Source organism: Cuculus canorus, chromosome 3 (genome assembly GCF_017976375.1).
Source record: "Cuculus canorus isolate bCucCan1 chromosome 3, bCucCan1.pri, whole genome shotgun sequence".
In the NCBI taxonomy this organism is placed as follows: domain Eukaryota; kingdom Metazoa; phylum Chordata; class Aves; order Cuculiformes; family Cuculidae; genus Cuculus; species Cuculus canorus.
This window is the reverse complement of record NC_071403.1, coordinates 47954686-47970160: the sequence shown is the minus strand read 5'-3', so window position 1 is coordinate 47970160 and position 15475 is coordinate 47954686. Positions and strand designations below refer to the sequence as shown.

General features: G+C 37.8%; 1 protein-coding gene across 2 annotated transcripts in view; it reads left to right on the top strand.

Moving 5' to 3' along the window:
- Window positions 1-15475, top strand: part of SNX9 (sorting nexin 9) — a 57336-nt gene that overhangs the window by 29507 nt on the left and 12354 nt on the right. The window contains exons 5-13 of one of the 2 annotated variants that reach the window (XM_009570353.2): window positions 2419-2602; window positions 3375-3525; window positions 4997-5081; window positions 5889-6014; window positions 6314-6431; window positions 9136-9266; window positions 10613-10716; window positions 11954-12057; window positions 14717-14794. In XM_009570353.2, coding sequence (XP_009568648.2) covers window positions 2419-2602; window positions 3375-3525; window positions 4997-5081; window positions 5889-6014; window positions 6314-6431; window positions 9136-9266; window positions 10613-10716; window positions 11954-12057; window positions 14717-14794 — 1081 coding nt within the window. Of the gene's footprint in view, window positions 1-2418; window positions 2603-3371; window positions 3526-4996; window positions 5082-5888; window positions 6015-6313; window positions 6432-9135; window positions 9267-10612; window positions 10717-11953; window positions 12058-14716; window positions 14795-15475 lie in introns of both variants that reach the window. The other variant, XM_009570352.2, reaches the window with a different exon arrangement.

Here is a 15475-nt window from a genome sequence, read left to right as displayed (position 1 = left end):
TCTTCCCTAGTGCCCTGGAAAGAAATGTGGATCCTTTGGCTGAAAAGATCTGAATGGGAATAGCATATTCCACCCATATTGAAGCCTGTGGGCATTACACCCAGGGGCAAGAATTTATCCCAGAGCTTTCTTGGACACCTCAAAAATAAGTTTTCTGGTTTGAGTAGTGCTTCCATATGGGTACATGGAGAAGGATATCTGAGAGGGCAGTTTAGGTAATCCCTTTCCCCTTGCTGTACAGCATTTAGTGTATATCAGCAACTGTCTGCAAGTTTGTTGATGATTGCTCTTGATAGTCATTCTTTAGCAGTGCGCCTAGTGTTAATATTGTCTCCTCCTTGTTTTGCGGCAGATTTTAAGGTTTCTTTGCCACCCACTTGTGTACCAGATTTCACTTGAACTGCAGAGAAGAGGAAAACTTTACTCAGCCTTTTGGCAATCATTCCATTTCTGGGCTTTCATTTGCCAGTGATCAGCACAATGCATATTGCAGAAGTATATGCAAATGAATATTACGCCAACTATTTTTTTCTAGATGCTCTAAGTTAAGTTAGGAGCAGGCATGCTTTCCCATGTGTCTGGGCCACAGCATATGTGTTTTCTGTGAGTAAAGATGATAACCTCTGGCTGATGGAATGTATGGGATTTACTTTTTACCAGGTGAGCATCACAAGAAGACCAGGCTGATAAAAGCTACCAGCAGCTTCTTTGTGATTACTGAGAGTAGTACTGTGTTCCAGCTATCTAAGAATTAGGTAGACGTCAACAATATTGCTCCCTTAGGGAGCTGTGTTCTGTTTTCATTCTCAAAAAAAAATGTCCCAAACTTATCAGTATAGAAGTAGTCTACATAATCTCCCTCATTCCACCGGTTCCTAGAGACCTGTGGACTCTGGAGAGTCTGCTGAATGGTGATCTCCCCCCATTCTTGGGGCTTGGTCCTAATTTCCACATCCTACAGATTTGGTACCTGAAGAACAGGTGTTATATGATGTCAAGAGCATTTTCAAGTCTTAAAGGTTTGATAGTGTCTGTGAAATCTGACTGTCAGATGACTTCTTTTTTAGGAAAATCTAAAGTGAGAGCTCTTATCCTAAAGTAGTATCTAAAAGTTAAAATGAGGACAGAATTTTTTGTGAAGAAAAAATGAAGTGTAGATTAGCTGTACCTTTTTTGTGTAAGAAACAAACATATTCAACACTTTTGCAGAGAATAATTTAGCTTTTAGTGGGAGGTTTTTTTAATTTTCTGTACTGGCAAACATTCTAAGATTCATGTAAATTGTACAGTCTAACAGCAATTAATTTATTTTAAGCATCCCTTCTTTGATATGCTGCTTCATGATAAAAATGATGCATTGGCTTCTGGAGGTTTTGAGACTTCCTTTTACAAAGCTTAGTTTCTCCCTCTGCTGAACAAGACAAGCTTTGTAGGCTTTGTTTGCTTTCCTTCCCCTTCTCCTCCTTCTTCCTCCTACACTTCGAGTGTGTGGGGTTTGATTTGTGTGGGTTTTTTCTTTCTGCCAGCTAGTCTCTGCACTGAGTGTCTGGAGTATACTGCACTTAACTAGTCTATGCTTTTTCAAAGTGTAGTGTTAAAATCAAGAAGCTGAGCAGGATGCTAAGATATTAATCCAACTTACTGATGAACGAACTTGATAAATTGATGCAGTAGTTAGAAACATGTCTGCTCCAGGCTCCTGCTGAGGTTTCCACCTCCACAGCAGCATCAGCAGAAGGGTACATGTGATTACCTTCACTAGAAGCTTATGCTGAAAGAGTAGGTCTGCAGGGAATGCCAGGCTGTTCCTTGGCAGATGTTTGTTTCCTTCCGTCACCTTCACTGTGCATGAGTCAAGCTCTGACAGGGAAGCTGAACAGGTTGCTGGCCCTAACTCCCCAACTGTCACATCGGTAGTGATGGTGTGGGTGGGCAATTTATGATTTGCTTTCAGTAAAGCCACTGATCTGAGTCTGGTAAAATAAGTATTTGAAAAGAACTAACCTTTGACTTTTGAGTTTCTGTTTGAAATGTTCTAATTAGTCCATGGCTTTATGTAATTAATAGTTCGCATGCACCATACTTACAGTGTTGGTGTAAAATAATTGTCATGGGTGAGAGTGCTTCCTAGCACTATTGGATTAAATGGTTTCATTTCCCTGAGGAGATGTAACACTCTTATTAGTGTGTATTGGTGTCACATTCCTGGAAATCTGATCGGTTCTTCTAGGTACTTACTACATTGGAGAGCTGTGTAGCTGGGAACGTAAGATTTGGCAGCTGCTCTTAAGTTGAACAAGTGCTGAATGCAAACTCACAGCATATCAGCAGGAGATCAAAGACTTCAAGAAGAAAGTATGTGGTTGTTGCTTGTTTCTTCAGCAGTTTCTTCTTTACTTTTGTCTTTATACAATATAGGCAAATAATGCCAGTGATCCTTGGTCCAGCTGGAGCACTGGGAAGTCTGGGAACTGGGATAATGGAAATGCTGTTGACAGCTGGGCAACAAAACCTGAAAGTGCAGCTGGACAGAGAAACAGTGCTTCAAATAATTGGGAGACAGCAGCGGCATTTGGTCATCCACAGGCATATCAAGGACCAGGTGTGCTAATAATCTTATTTTTTTAATACATTAGAGTAGGTGGACAGTAGAGGTATGAATTGCTTAATTTTTCATAACTATAGAACATAGTTTATAGAAAAAAAAATAACCAAAAAAAACCCAAACCCTAAACCAGCTCTCTAGTAGTGTATTGCTCCATAGGTAAAGTGGATGCTAAAATAACAGTTTTTTTAAATATTTTTTTTTTTAAAATCAGATCCACAGTAACAGACACCTCAGACTTGTAGGGAAATCTGGCAAGCTGAAGTCTATTGCATACCTGATCTATTCTCGGGCATGTTGTTTATCTTGCGTAACTGGGATTTCAACACTCTTGAATTTGTGCCCTCATTCCTGTTAAGTAGTAGTCTCTTAAATCCTTAATTTTAGGGAGCAGGTAGCCTTTCAGAAGGCTTCGGTACCTTTTTGTAGTAAAGGCCTAAATTAAGAGGAGAACTCATAACTACAGAATGCTAACACAGAGTCTGTGACTATGGAACACTGATGAATTCTTCTTAACACACCATCATCTCTCCTTTTTTCTTTTCCCCCTCCCTCAATAGATTACCAGTGTAGTGTTTTGCAGGTTGTATTTGATGGGGATGGTGGTAATTGAGGAGGAGTCACAAATAAACGGCCAGGCTAGCTTTTGATATATTTACCTTGTTCATTATTTGTGTATGAGTGCTAAAGTAGCTCCTTCTGCTTTTAAAGAGAAAATATTTAACTTTCTCCTTTCCCTACCCTCCTACCCCTTTTTGTACTTTAGCAGCAGCTGATGACGATGATTGGGATGATGACTGGGATGACCCAAAATCAGCTTCACCATCTTATCTTGGTTACAAGGAGACTGAGGCATCAGAGGCAGGGGGGGTCCAGCGTGGAAATTCTCGTGGAGCTGCTATGAAGTTACCGCTTAACAAGTAATGGAAAATGTGGGGCAAATGTGTATATATTGAACAGAATTGAGATATGGCAAGATGTGTAAATGTGTGAACATTCAACCTTCTTGAAATACGCAATGTAAATATTACAGTTTGGGAGTAAAAGCAGAGGTGGCTTTGTAGCTTGGCATTCTCCCTATGTGATCAGAGAACACTGACCCATGAAGATCGGAAAGTACATGACAAAGCTGTATGATTTTTTGAGGTGTTATACAGACAAATGACACTTTTGCAAGGTCTGAACTTTTGGGCATACTGACCTTTAAAATTTAACTCTCTTTAAAACTATGTGCACTTAGTTAAAATGAAAGTAAATTGATGGGTTGTCCATACAGTGAGACAGATCAGACAAGCTGCCCTGGAATTTGTGAGCAATTTGAGTTGCTTGAAATGAGGAAAAGTTCTGGTCTTCTGTGTCTGTGCATCATCCAGGTTCATTCTTGAGCCACAGAAAGCTTGATTTTTAGGTAAAGATATTGCAAAAGCACGAGGCTTTGTCATAGTTATACTACCATTATCTAATGTTACAATTTAAGGTTTGTAGATTCTAAAACTATTGTTACTCCAAGATGTTACTGTGTAGTAATCCTGGAGTGATTGAAAGCAGGGTGCAAAAGGATTATAGAAAACTGATCTCCTCAGGTAGATGTATATAAAATTAACAACAGGTCATGCAGAGACAGATGATTTTGTTTATCAGGGTAGGTTTTGTCCAGTTGTGCAACAGTACCTCTGCATCATTGTGGCATCTACTTGTTGCAAACCCATTTAGTATAGCCATTGTAAACATACCTTAGTTAAAAGCATTGCTTGTCTGTGAACTAAGTCTACTTTACTGCTCATGTTCCTGCAAGCAGGCAGTAGGTTGGCAGTACTTGAAGGGCTACGTGTCATCCTAATTAGAAAGAGAACCATCATTTGGTTTTTCTAAGGCTTTTTATACTCTGATGTTAAGGACATTATGATGATTTTTGTGTGGTTGTCTTTCTAAACTGTGAATAAATTATTTAACAATGTTTGTGTTTAGAAGTATTTGGTAAATCTGCAGTTCACCATTCTTACAGATCATTGAATTCTTATCATCTGAAAGGGCAGGATGGTGTGCGTAAGAATGTGTGTGTGTGCATTTCCAGACAGAGTGGACTGCACTAGGGTGGCAGATGTTAATTTGTGTTTTGCTGTTATGCTTGCACTCATAGGCTGTGGAGCTCAAGTAGCTATAATGCTTTGCCTTGGAAGAAAAGGCCTGTATACACAAATAAGAGCTGGAGGTCATTAGCTAAAATTTTTCTGTCTTTTCAGAGGAAATTGTTGGTTGTTTAAGTACTCCACATCAATTCTCCTCTGTACTTGAGAAACAGTAAGGTTTACTTCTTAATTGACAGGTAATTCTGCATGTGTCAGAGGAAAGAAAATATGGAATAGACTTGTCACTTTGTTTTATTGTTAGATTTCCTGGATTTGCAAAGCCTGGGATGGAACAGTATCTGTTGGCAAAGCAGCTAGCAAAACCCAAAGAGAAAATTCCCATAATTGTAAGTTGGGGATGTGTGTGTAGGTTTTGTGTGTGGGTGGTGTGGTTTGTTTTGGGGTTGGGATTTTGTGTTTGGGGTTTTTTTGGTGGTGGTTTGTTGTGTTTTTTAATTATCTCCACCCTTCCGGTTTCCCCAACTTAACTTCTAGCCTTGGGGTTGCTATATGTGTTTGGGTCAAAAGAAACTGATACTGAATATATAATTAGAAATAGAACTGTCATAATAAAACTGTGTACTATTTAAGTATTTCAGACTTGTAGTAGACTACACTTCAGAGTCATACCGTTGAGCGATTTTTCAGGGACAAGTTTTAACTGCGTTCTTCTAAGTGTGCTGATTTATTATTATTTTTTTATTCTTTTTTTCAGTACTTTTGTCATGCTGCATCTGCATTACTTGTTGCCATGACAATAAGCCTTTTTGGAACTGGGAGGGAGATGCTGTCTATTAGTTATCTAGGTAGTTATCTAATATGTAGGAGCTGCATTCATAAGGATTTGCAGTATTCAGTGATCGTGGTCTGTCAAATCGTTGTATGATCTTAAAAACTAAACTCTTATAGATATACGCTGTTCTAGTGAAATGTGGTTGAATTAGCAAGCACCAGACTTCACCATTCCTTTGCTATTTGGGAAAAATTGTAAAATACAGAATAAGTATATGTGGCTGCAAGAAACCCCCATTTCCTGACTATCAGGCTCCTGATGAAATCAATAAAAAATTTTCAAGCGAAGAAAGTATTTGTCTCCTTGTTTGCAGCTGGTGCGACATGATGCATTTAAAGATAATGTTTGCAATTTCTTACAGATTGGTGATTATGGCCCAATGTGGGTTTATCCTACCTCTACATTTGACTGTGTGGTAGCAGATCCCAAAAAAGGTTCTAAAATGTATGGTCTCAAGAGCTACATTGAATATCAGCTGACCTGCACTGTAAGTGTATATGAAACAGAATATTCTCTCTCCCAAATATGGGCCATTTGTACATAGCAATAATATAGTTCGTGTGACTTAATAACAGGATTGTAAGAGTAAGTGTTAGTTGTCACACTTTTTTTCCTCTAGCGTGATACTTTGTTCTAGCATTTCAAGTTTTTCTGTAATTACAGATTCAAGGCTGTAAATCATAAATTTTATTTACATTCCACGTGTTTTTTTTATTCTGGTCATGCTTGTTTCATGTCACTATATGCAGCTGCCTGTCAAAATTCAGAGTTGCATTTCTCTTACAGAACACTAATCGATCTGTCAACCATAGATACAAGCACTTTGACTGGTTGTACGAGCGTCTCCTGGTTAAATTTGGATTAGCCATTCCAATCCCCTCTCTTCCAGACAAGCAAGTAACTGGTAATTATTTCCAATTGTTGAATTCATGGGGTGGGAAATAAGATCACTTGTTTACAAGGTTCACTTATTTCTTACTGTTTGTAAGAAATAATAATTCGTACCCATTATTTTTAAAGAAGGTATCAAACCCTCCTAACCTTTTCAAAACTTATGATGAGTTGTGATGGCCTGTTGATAATAAAATATGAGCACTAAGAGCATCATTTCAGAGCTCAGGTTTACTCATCTAGTCCAGTGACTTTAAAAAAAATAGTTAAAATCAAACAAAATCCCTAATCACCACAGAAGAGACTACTTACTATTCTTGAAGAGAGATAACTACTTAAGTTCCGTATTTGCTGATTGTCTGGAGAAATGTTTTTTGCAGGGGTGTTTTTGTTGGGGGGAGGATGGCTTTTTTCTTTTGCATTTTTGTATGTGTGTTAGGTTGTAGGAGCTTTGGAGCAAAGCCCTTGAAGGAAAGGGAGCATCCTCTGACAAGCTGGGGGTTTCTTTTGCTTGCAAGTAAAATGTTGTTCCTGTAGCTCAATTTCACACTTGATTTAGAAAGTATAGCTCATTTTTATAACATTCTGCTCTGGTTACTCAGTTCAGCATCACCAAACTCTCTGAAACTCATGGAAATCTTTTGTTCTGACTGCAATAGAAGTGGGATTAAACCCTTTAAATGCTCATGAGTTCAGTCATTGCAATTTGAATATGGCAGTGGCTGTGTGTTTTCAGTAGTCTCTGGCTTCCTTACTACAAGGGTGTGCTAGAATGTGTGTGAGGAAAAGAATGGACAGCTGTATAGGAGGAAAATGGATTACTTTTGTCCATTTCCACTTGTGTGTTTTCTGATAAGATTTTTATACAGCCTTTGAGACAACCAGCCAAAACCAAACATACAAAAGCCGGCATGTCGCCAACCGTGTGACTGTGAGCATCACTGAAAATGCAGCAGCTCTGCTATGCTTGAAGAAAGCTAAGCATTGATGCAGATGCTGGGATAAATGCCGAGGAAGCTGAAAAGTGAGGAAGTGACTTCCTTCCCTCCCCTCCCCTTCGTCTCTTACAATTCTCTAATATTTTTGCTTAAACATGTGCATGCGAATTAAAAGGAAGCCAGAATACTTGATGGGATCTTCACAATTTATTGTAACTTTAAAAGACTCAAGAGTTTGGCATCACAGTTAAACCTTGCCTGTGGATTTCGGTGTTCCGGAGTCAGTGGGAGAAAAAGCATGCCTCTCTTCCTCTTTTCCTCTCTCTTTTTAAACATTATGGGAAACACTGAAAAAACAGTCCTTATTTTTCTTTGTGTTTAGGACGCTTCTTTCTGAAGACTGTCTAGAGAAGTATTTCTAGGCTATTATTCTTGGCAAAGCGAGATTCTTGACAAATAGACTGACTTTGCTCAGGATCATGGCTTTGCTGGTGATGATATGCCTATTGACCAGCACGTAACTTCCAAATGTTACTGTTCCTGTTGCCTTGCATTCCTTATGCTGGCAAGAGCGCTGCAGAGATATCAGTGTAGATTAAGGTGGGAAAATGTATTACTGCAAGTTACATAATGGCTTCTCTGTAGTAGTTTATTTTTAATTTTTTACCTTATCTAACTTGCAGAAAATATAACTAAACTTCATTTTTCACTTATGTTCTTTACCTGCTAGTCTTACTAGTTTCCATATTTGCAATTTAAAAAAAAAACACAACAAAACATCACAAGAAAACGCAACCTTGTGGAGCTGCTGCCATAGTAGAAGTATACTGAAAGGGTACATGTTTCAAGATTTGTCACATGCGCTGCTATGGAAATTGGAAGAGTTGAATTGTGGAGAAATCTCTCATTCCTTTCAAATACATCATGGTCACTGCTTTAGAAGTCTGACATTGAGAATTTTTTTAATTCTCTAAATGCTAAAATGAAGAGGTTCTTGTAAATACACAGTGATGATGCGCTGCTGATTAAAAAGAAATAAACTGATTATTTAAATAGTTTGTGTTAAAATCTCTGAACTACCAAAAAATGAGTTAGTCTTACATATGAATATTCAAACCAGTTTATATATATGATTTATTTAGGATTTTTTGATTTATTTTTTTTAACACATGCATTTACCTATATAGAAAAATATTTATGGGAGGTACTGCTTTTTTTAAATCTGCGATTCATACCTGAGCAGTCCAGTTTCAAATGCTTTGTTAGGTAGGACATGACAACTTGGAAAGCAAGTAGTTCCTTTTTCTCCAACCCTCTAGATCCATACATAGACCAAGGATTTAGTAGACTATATCAGAAAAATGTCTGCGTTCTGAGCCTGTGCCTACCTTTTCTTTTGGGTCACCTGAATACCTAATTTTTCCATCTCAAAGTTTATTAATATTTTTTGGGTTTGTTTTTTTTTCACAAATCAAATTTTATTGATTAAACAAATTTGATAAGTGACTCAAATTTTATTTGATTTGTGAGTTGGGATTATGTTTGGTTTTTGTTAATATTTCCTGACTGTCTTTAAAAGGAAAGGTATTCTTGGTCAGTAACAAATATACTGCAATATAAGGTTCTTCTGATTTCTCAGTATAATGTTTCTTGTAAGTTCCGAGTTATTAAGTGGTTAATAACTCACCAGATGAATTACAGGTTCTGTTTTAATTAAAAAGAAAAAAAGTTGAGTGTACTAGAGTAAAAATGTAACGTCTACTGTTAAATATATAACAGGGCGCTTTGAAGAAGAATTTATCAAAATGCGTATGGAGAGACTGCAAGCTTGGATGACAAGGATGTGTCGCCATCCTGTTGTGTCAGAAAGTGAAGTTTTCCAGCAATTTCTCAATTTCCGTGATGAGAAGGTAAGAAATAAAGTTCAGACACAGACCAAGACTGAGGAATTGCTCCCCTCTCCCCCGGCGGGTTCAGCTTTGTAGCCTTCTCATTTGTCTGCCCCCCTGTGGGCAGTAGAGACAGCTGACAGCTACTGTGTTTGCCAGCTCACTCAGCCGATTGATCAAAATGAGGCATACAGCTGATTCTGTGAAATGCTATATGCTGTTCCAACAGAGAAGTATTCTTTCAAGTAGCTTTGTTGCCAGTCTTTTAAGGACAGTTTACGTCCTCCAGCAGAATAGGAACATGCATAACAATTCTTTTAGCTCTTGCCCTGCTGTGTCTCTCTTACACTTATTAATTACTGTGGTCCTCTGGTACTGCTTGCTAACAGAAGCATATCTTGGATGCTCTGATCCTGTATTATATGTAAAAATATCCCTCCAACAGTTTTCACGGGGATGGGCTGCAACAGCATTGTGCCACAGTCTTACCTGACAGAACCAGCCCTTTTTAATTCCTATGTGCTTCCTCCCCTCAGCATTTTCTTACATTTGAAGAGGTTTTAATATCTTCACCTTCAGTATGCCTTCAGTAAATAATGGTTTCTTCGTGACCGAACTGCTGCTCTGTTACTAATTAAGATATTTACTGATGAGGAAATAAGTAAGAAAACTCTGCTGCTTCCTCCTCAAAGGAGATTTTGCTGATAAAGTAAATGATCCTTAGAGGTTTTGAAGACTAGAGTGGATAAAGCCCTGAGTAACTAAGGTCATGTCTGCCCAATTTTGAGTAGGAGGTTGGAGTAGAAACATCCTGAGGTCACTTCCAACCAGAAGTATTCTGCGGTCATGTAACTAGCAGTCCTAGTGAAGTGCTATTTGGATGGCCAGTAGAGATGTGTATAATTGTGCTAGCTAGTCAGCAGTTCTTAGTAGTTTGCTTATGGACTGATATAAACAGAGCAGATGTTGCAATACATTTGGAATTCTTAACCTTTCTATCTGTTCTTACTAAGAATTTCCTATGGCAATTGCATAATAGTCTCATGATCTTCTCTAGAAGCTTCTGATATTGGCAGTATCACATGTGCAGATACAGCTGAATATAGTTGCTCTTACCCTGTATTTCAGTAATGTACAAGAGGGGTCTGTTTACCCTAGAATTTAGAAAACAAAGTGTATAAGGAGGGAAACTCTTAAGAAACCTTGGCCTCATGGAAACGTTTGTTTAAAAGGTTTTTATGGGTGGTCTATTGGTTAAGTGTTCTCCTAAATACTGCTTTCACTGCTACAGTGGATGCCCTTAAAGATGCATGAACAGTGGTTGTCAAACTTTGTCTTTTGGTTTTTTTTCCTTGTCTTTCCTCAAGGAGTGGAAAACTGGAAAGCGGAAGGCAGAAAAAGATGAAACAGTAGGGGTCCTGATCTTTTCTACAATGGAACCAGAAGCTCCTGACTTGGACATGGTAGAAATGTAAGGCAATTTCTTTTTTGCATGGACATTATGCATCTGGATATGCAACTGATACTGACCTAATGTAAAAACTAGAAGAGTAAGAGTGCACATATATTCATGGATTTGAAGAGATACTCATCAAGGTCGAGCTGAAAAATTTTGAATATGAGATTTTCTTATCACCCTCTCTGAAACTTGGTGGAAGTCCATGTCTTGTCTCTTTAACTTTGGTGACTGAATACTGATCTTAAAAAGATTTACACAAAGCTGGTTGATGAGCTAGAGTACTGGCAGATACTATGGAGTTATGTTTAATATTGCTATGGAAGTATATTTTGGTCTTTAATCCTTCAGTTGTGAACGGTTCCCAAGTGTGCTAGACTTACTGAGTAGCTTAGGTTGCTTTTGTGCAAGGCTCGTGTCTTATAGGCTTGGCTGAGAGCATTTGTAAGATTTGATGTAGTTTCAATGATGCTCATAGAAAATTAGAAAATATCTATCTAGTTTTCTTTTGTAGAGTTCACAGAGTGTTGCCATGTATGCAGTGCTGTGATAATGGAAAGCTTTGAAAGCTGCCTGAAAACATGCTTAAGGAAGGTTAAAAAAGCACATACTAATTCAGAATTCTCTTTTGAGCATCGCTAATTTTTTTTCCTTCTATATAACAAAACTGAACACAATGGTATTATCATTATAATACAAAGTTAGGCCATATATATTTCCCTAGAAGAACTACTGTATTATTTTTAATTCACCTATTTTAGATTTTTATTAATCTACCTGGAAAAAATATTTGCTTTGTATTTGTTCATTGTTGTATGAATTTTGCTACTTCACTTACTCTAACATCTAATTTCTTATCGATATGTGGTCCTTCTATTTCTGTTAAGTGCTCTAGGGATGCATTTTCCTCAAATTGGATTTTGCGGTTCTGTTACTATTTGATCTCATTGAGAAGGATATTATTGGCTAGTAGCCTTTTTGTTTTTTCGAAAGTAACTACCTATAGTAAGAAAGATAGTCCAGTACCACATGTTTAACAGAAAGGGAAAAATAAAATGAAAGATGCTTGTATCTGAAGAGGGAAATTCTGACCTTGGTGAAATGGCAGATTTCAAAGAATTAATTTCTCTGATTTTTTTTTTTTTTAAGACTTAGTTGACACTACTAAACATCTCAGTATTGTGTTTAAAGTTAGCATAATGCACTTGTTAAACTGTCTGTGTTTTGGTTTTGCTTTTTCCAAATGCCACAGAGAACAGAAATGTGATGCAGTGGGTAGGTTCACCAAAGCAATGGATGATGGAGTTAAAGAGCTGCTGACAGTGGGACAGGAGCACTGGAAGAGGTGTACAGGGCGTAAGTGTCCCTTCTAAACTCAGCAGTCATGTCTGTGTTGCTTCTCTCTGTTTTATTTTTATTGTTATTTTTGTTTATAATCTAAAGGACATCCGAAAACTAAAGGAAATCCTAAATTATTATCAGGATTTTATGGCATTCTGGCTGCTTTCATTCTCTGGGATGATATGTTGTACAAGTCTTTTTGGTTTGTTTTTTTTCTTCTCTCATAACACAAGTATCTGATCCCTGCCTATAGGTTTAAAAATATTAAAAGTTAAATAATCCTCGTAATCCAGCTAAAACCCTTGTTGGATCTGTTCTCATATATTTGTCGTTTATCTACCTTTTAGTGATATGGGCAAAGTAGACTTGTCTGTTTTGAAATCATATATGATTGCTTTTATTAACCCCTTATTTAGGATTCTTGCATGCCAGGAGGAGTGATTTAAAGATTAAACGAGTTTAAAAAACAGAAAAAGAAAATAAAAAGCAACTTGATTCTAACTTAATCTTTAGCCCAATTCTTTTTCTCCTATCTTGTCTCTTCCTTCCCACAGATATTTAGGGTTGCAGAACTTCACACCAAGTCCCTATGACTCTGCCTGGGCTCTAATTTCCTAGTCCACAGCAGTGTTCAGTGTTTGTGGCCACCACAAGGCAGCTATTGAAAAGAAGCAGGTACTACAGCTGAGGATTGTAATAAGAAACACTTCAGGGCAGGCTGTAGTGTCTGGCAACCAAAGACCTATCACATAAATCTCCATTTATTTCTTTCAACACTTTCTTACTCCTACAAAAAACACGTTGTCCCAGACTCGGGAGTAAGTACATCTCCCAAGTTATCCCTCTTCTGCTTTCTAATCTAGCAGTGCAGTTGAATATCTCAGGCTGACTGGAGGGGATGGGAAGTATAGAAGCCCGGTCTGTTCTAGTAGTGACTACATTAAACCTTAGTATCAGTAGGATATGAAGTTTAAATTGTTTACATTTCTCCACTTTTGAATAAGGCGGTTTTCCTTTGTGCATCACTGACCTTACTGCTGGTTGAAAATAGTTTAACACAGGTCTAACATTGTATGGATTTTGCTTCACTAGGAAGTGATACCAAGGGGGAAGTGGAGGGCAGGAGAAGGGATAAGCTCCCTCAGATGAGACTAGGAAAATAGCACTGCTTTTCAGTTACAGAAGCGATGATCAAAACCACCGTAGTTAAGGGCTGGCTGTGACTTGTGCTTGCTGTAGAAATTCAGTATTTTGTTCACTGCTAAAATCTCCCTAAACTTATGACACTAGTGCATTAGATGTGTCATGACTCTTCTAATACTTACAGCTATTAATTAGTTAGCGAAAATGCAGTAAGTCAGATGTGATTGTGTTGTAAATTTTAACTTCTAACTTTCCGGACGTTGCTCCTGAATAGAAAAAGTGGACTGGTAAATTTGGGCATGCAAAACTGAAGAATTTCAGTAGTCTCTGAGGTTTTAAGTTCCCCGTCAGCTCTAGTACTACCTCATAGTCAGAAGTATTTTTGGCAGTTCCTGAGCTAAGTGCATTCTATTCTTTGATATTTAAAATGTCTGATAGTGGAAACTTCTTAAATGCAAGTGAAAAGAAACCAAACGTTCTTCACTGAAGTTTCCACTGACAATTCGGTAACCAGTTAACAGCTGATAACAGAACTCTAATACTCTGAATGATACCTGTTGTATGAGTAGTACCAGTTCTCATAAGTAATCTAACTTCTGGGCCAGAACTTCATCAAAGGGAATCAACAAAATTATGCGATTTGAGAGTTTTGTGTTGGTTATTTTACCACACAAAGGAGTTCCTATGTGAAATCAGGTGGTGTGGGAAGCTAGAGCAACTAAAAAACTGCTATTAATCTGGACGGTGTACCCTCTGGACACAAATGTTTGACAATAAAAAGCACATCTACTTGGATTTTTTTTCTGCTGGCATAGGTAGCTTATAAAAAAATGCTTTCACTTTTCACATGGCCTTTTAAGCCTCTGCGGTGGAAGCATTCAAAGTGTTAATAATGAATTCACTCATAAATCACAGTGTATTGACTTAATTGTGAGGAAGCAATTTATGCATACATTTTCAATAGATTATAAAACCGATTTTATTACTTAGATACTTGCATCAGTTCTGGTTCCTTGATAATCTTGGTTTCTAGTGCCTTTAAATATGAAATCCACAAGTTGAGAGTTTGGGTACTATATTAAAATCCCCTCTCTTAAAATATTAATGAGATCTGTTCTCCACATCATTGCAGCCCTTACCCCCGCACCAGCTCCTCCCGAAAAGCATAGAGTCTCCTCGTGATGGGGAGAAAAAAGATCTCACTTCATCCACAGGAGGACTGAGTTAGGAGTGCAGTGAGATTTGGGTTTGTTTGGTTTTTTTTTTTCACAACAGCAGTCACACACTGTTTCCACAGCTGATTGTGGCTTTCAAGAATCTAGATTGCAATTGCTTTATCTGGTTTTGGAATGTCTGTAGGCAGGGGGGATAAGAATGTGACTGTAATGCTTCACTAGCGGAAACGTAAAACCTAATTGGTTTTGACATCTGATTCTATCAAGTTTTGGAAATGCTGCAGATTTAGTCCCACTTAACCTTATGGGTTTTTACTTCTGTTTCCCTCTTTTCCCCATCCTTTTCCCTCTTTCAGCACTACCCAAGGAATACCAGAAGATAGGAAAAGCCCTGCAGAGCCTGGCATTGGTCTTCAGCACTAGTGGATACCAAGGTACTTCTGTAGCTTTGTTTATGCTTTACTTAACAAAAGATATTTTAATTACCTCATGCTACATTTTTTGCAAAAGATCTTAATGCCTTCCTTTCTGACCTTTAGATGTCAAACATGATTCTGGAAAAAAATATTAAAAACTTGTTTCCCCTGTGTGTTATGGGTTTTTTTATATTCTAGTCTACAATCTTGTTTTCTCTTGCTGTATAATCATCTTGGGGAGTTGGGGGAGAGTTTAACTTGACCTCATTATTTCATAATCTGGTCACTGACCTGACAGACAAAACATGCTGTAGCATTTTTTATGATATCAAAGGAAAAGGGAGAAAATGCGGCCTTGAAAATATCAGTCACAGTACTGTGTAACTCACTTCATGAAACAACTCCACATGAAGGCAGAAAACTTATTACAAGATTTTTGTATTCCATTATGTGGGCTGGAGAGTTGTTTACTGTAGCCTTTTCTTGTCCTTCACCTTTCCCTCTCCTTCAAGAGCCCTAAAATAGAGCCTGTCATGTTAGTTATGAAACTTGTGGGAGGGAAGAGAAGGACATCAATTGCTCAAATTTGTCCTAAAATGTAGTCTTTAGGCCATACTTAAAATCCTGCTTTGATGTGTTAAATTCCACTGGTGGCTTTTCAGGTAACTGGAAAATATTTCCTCATATCATAGAGGGAGC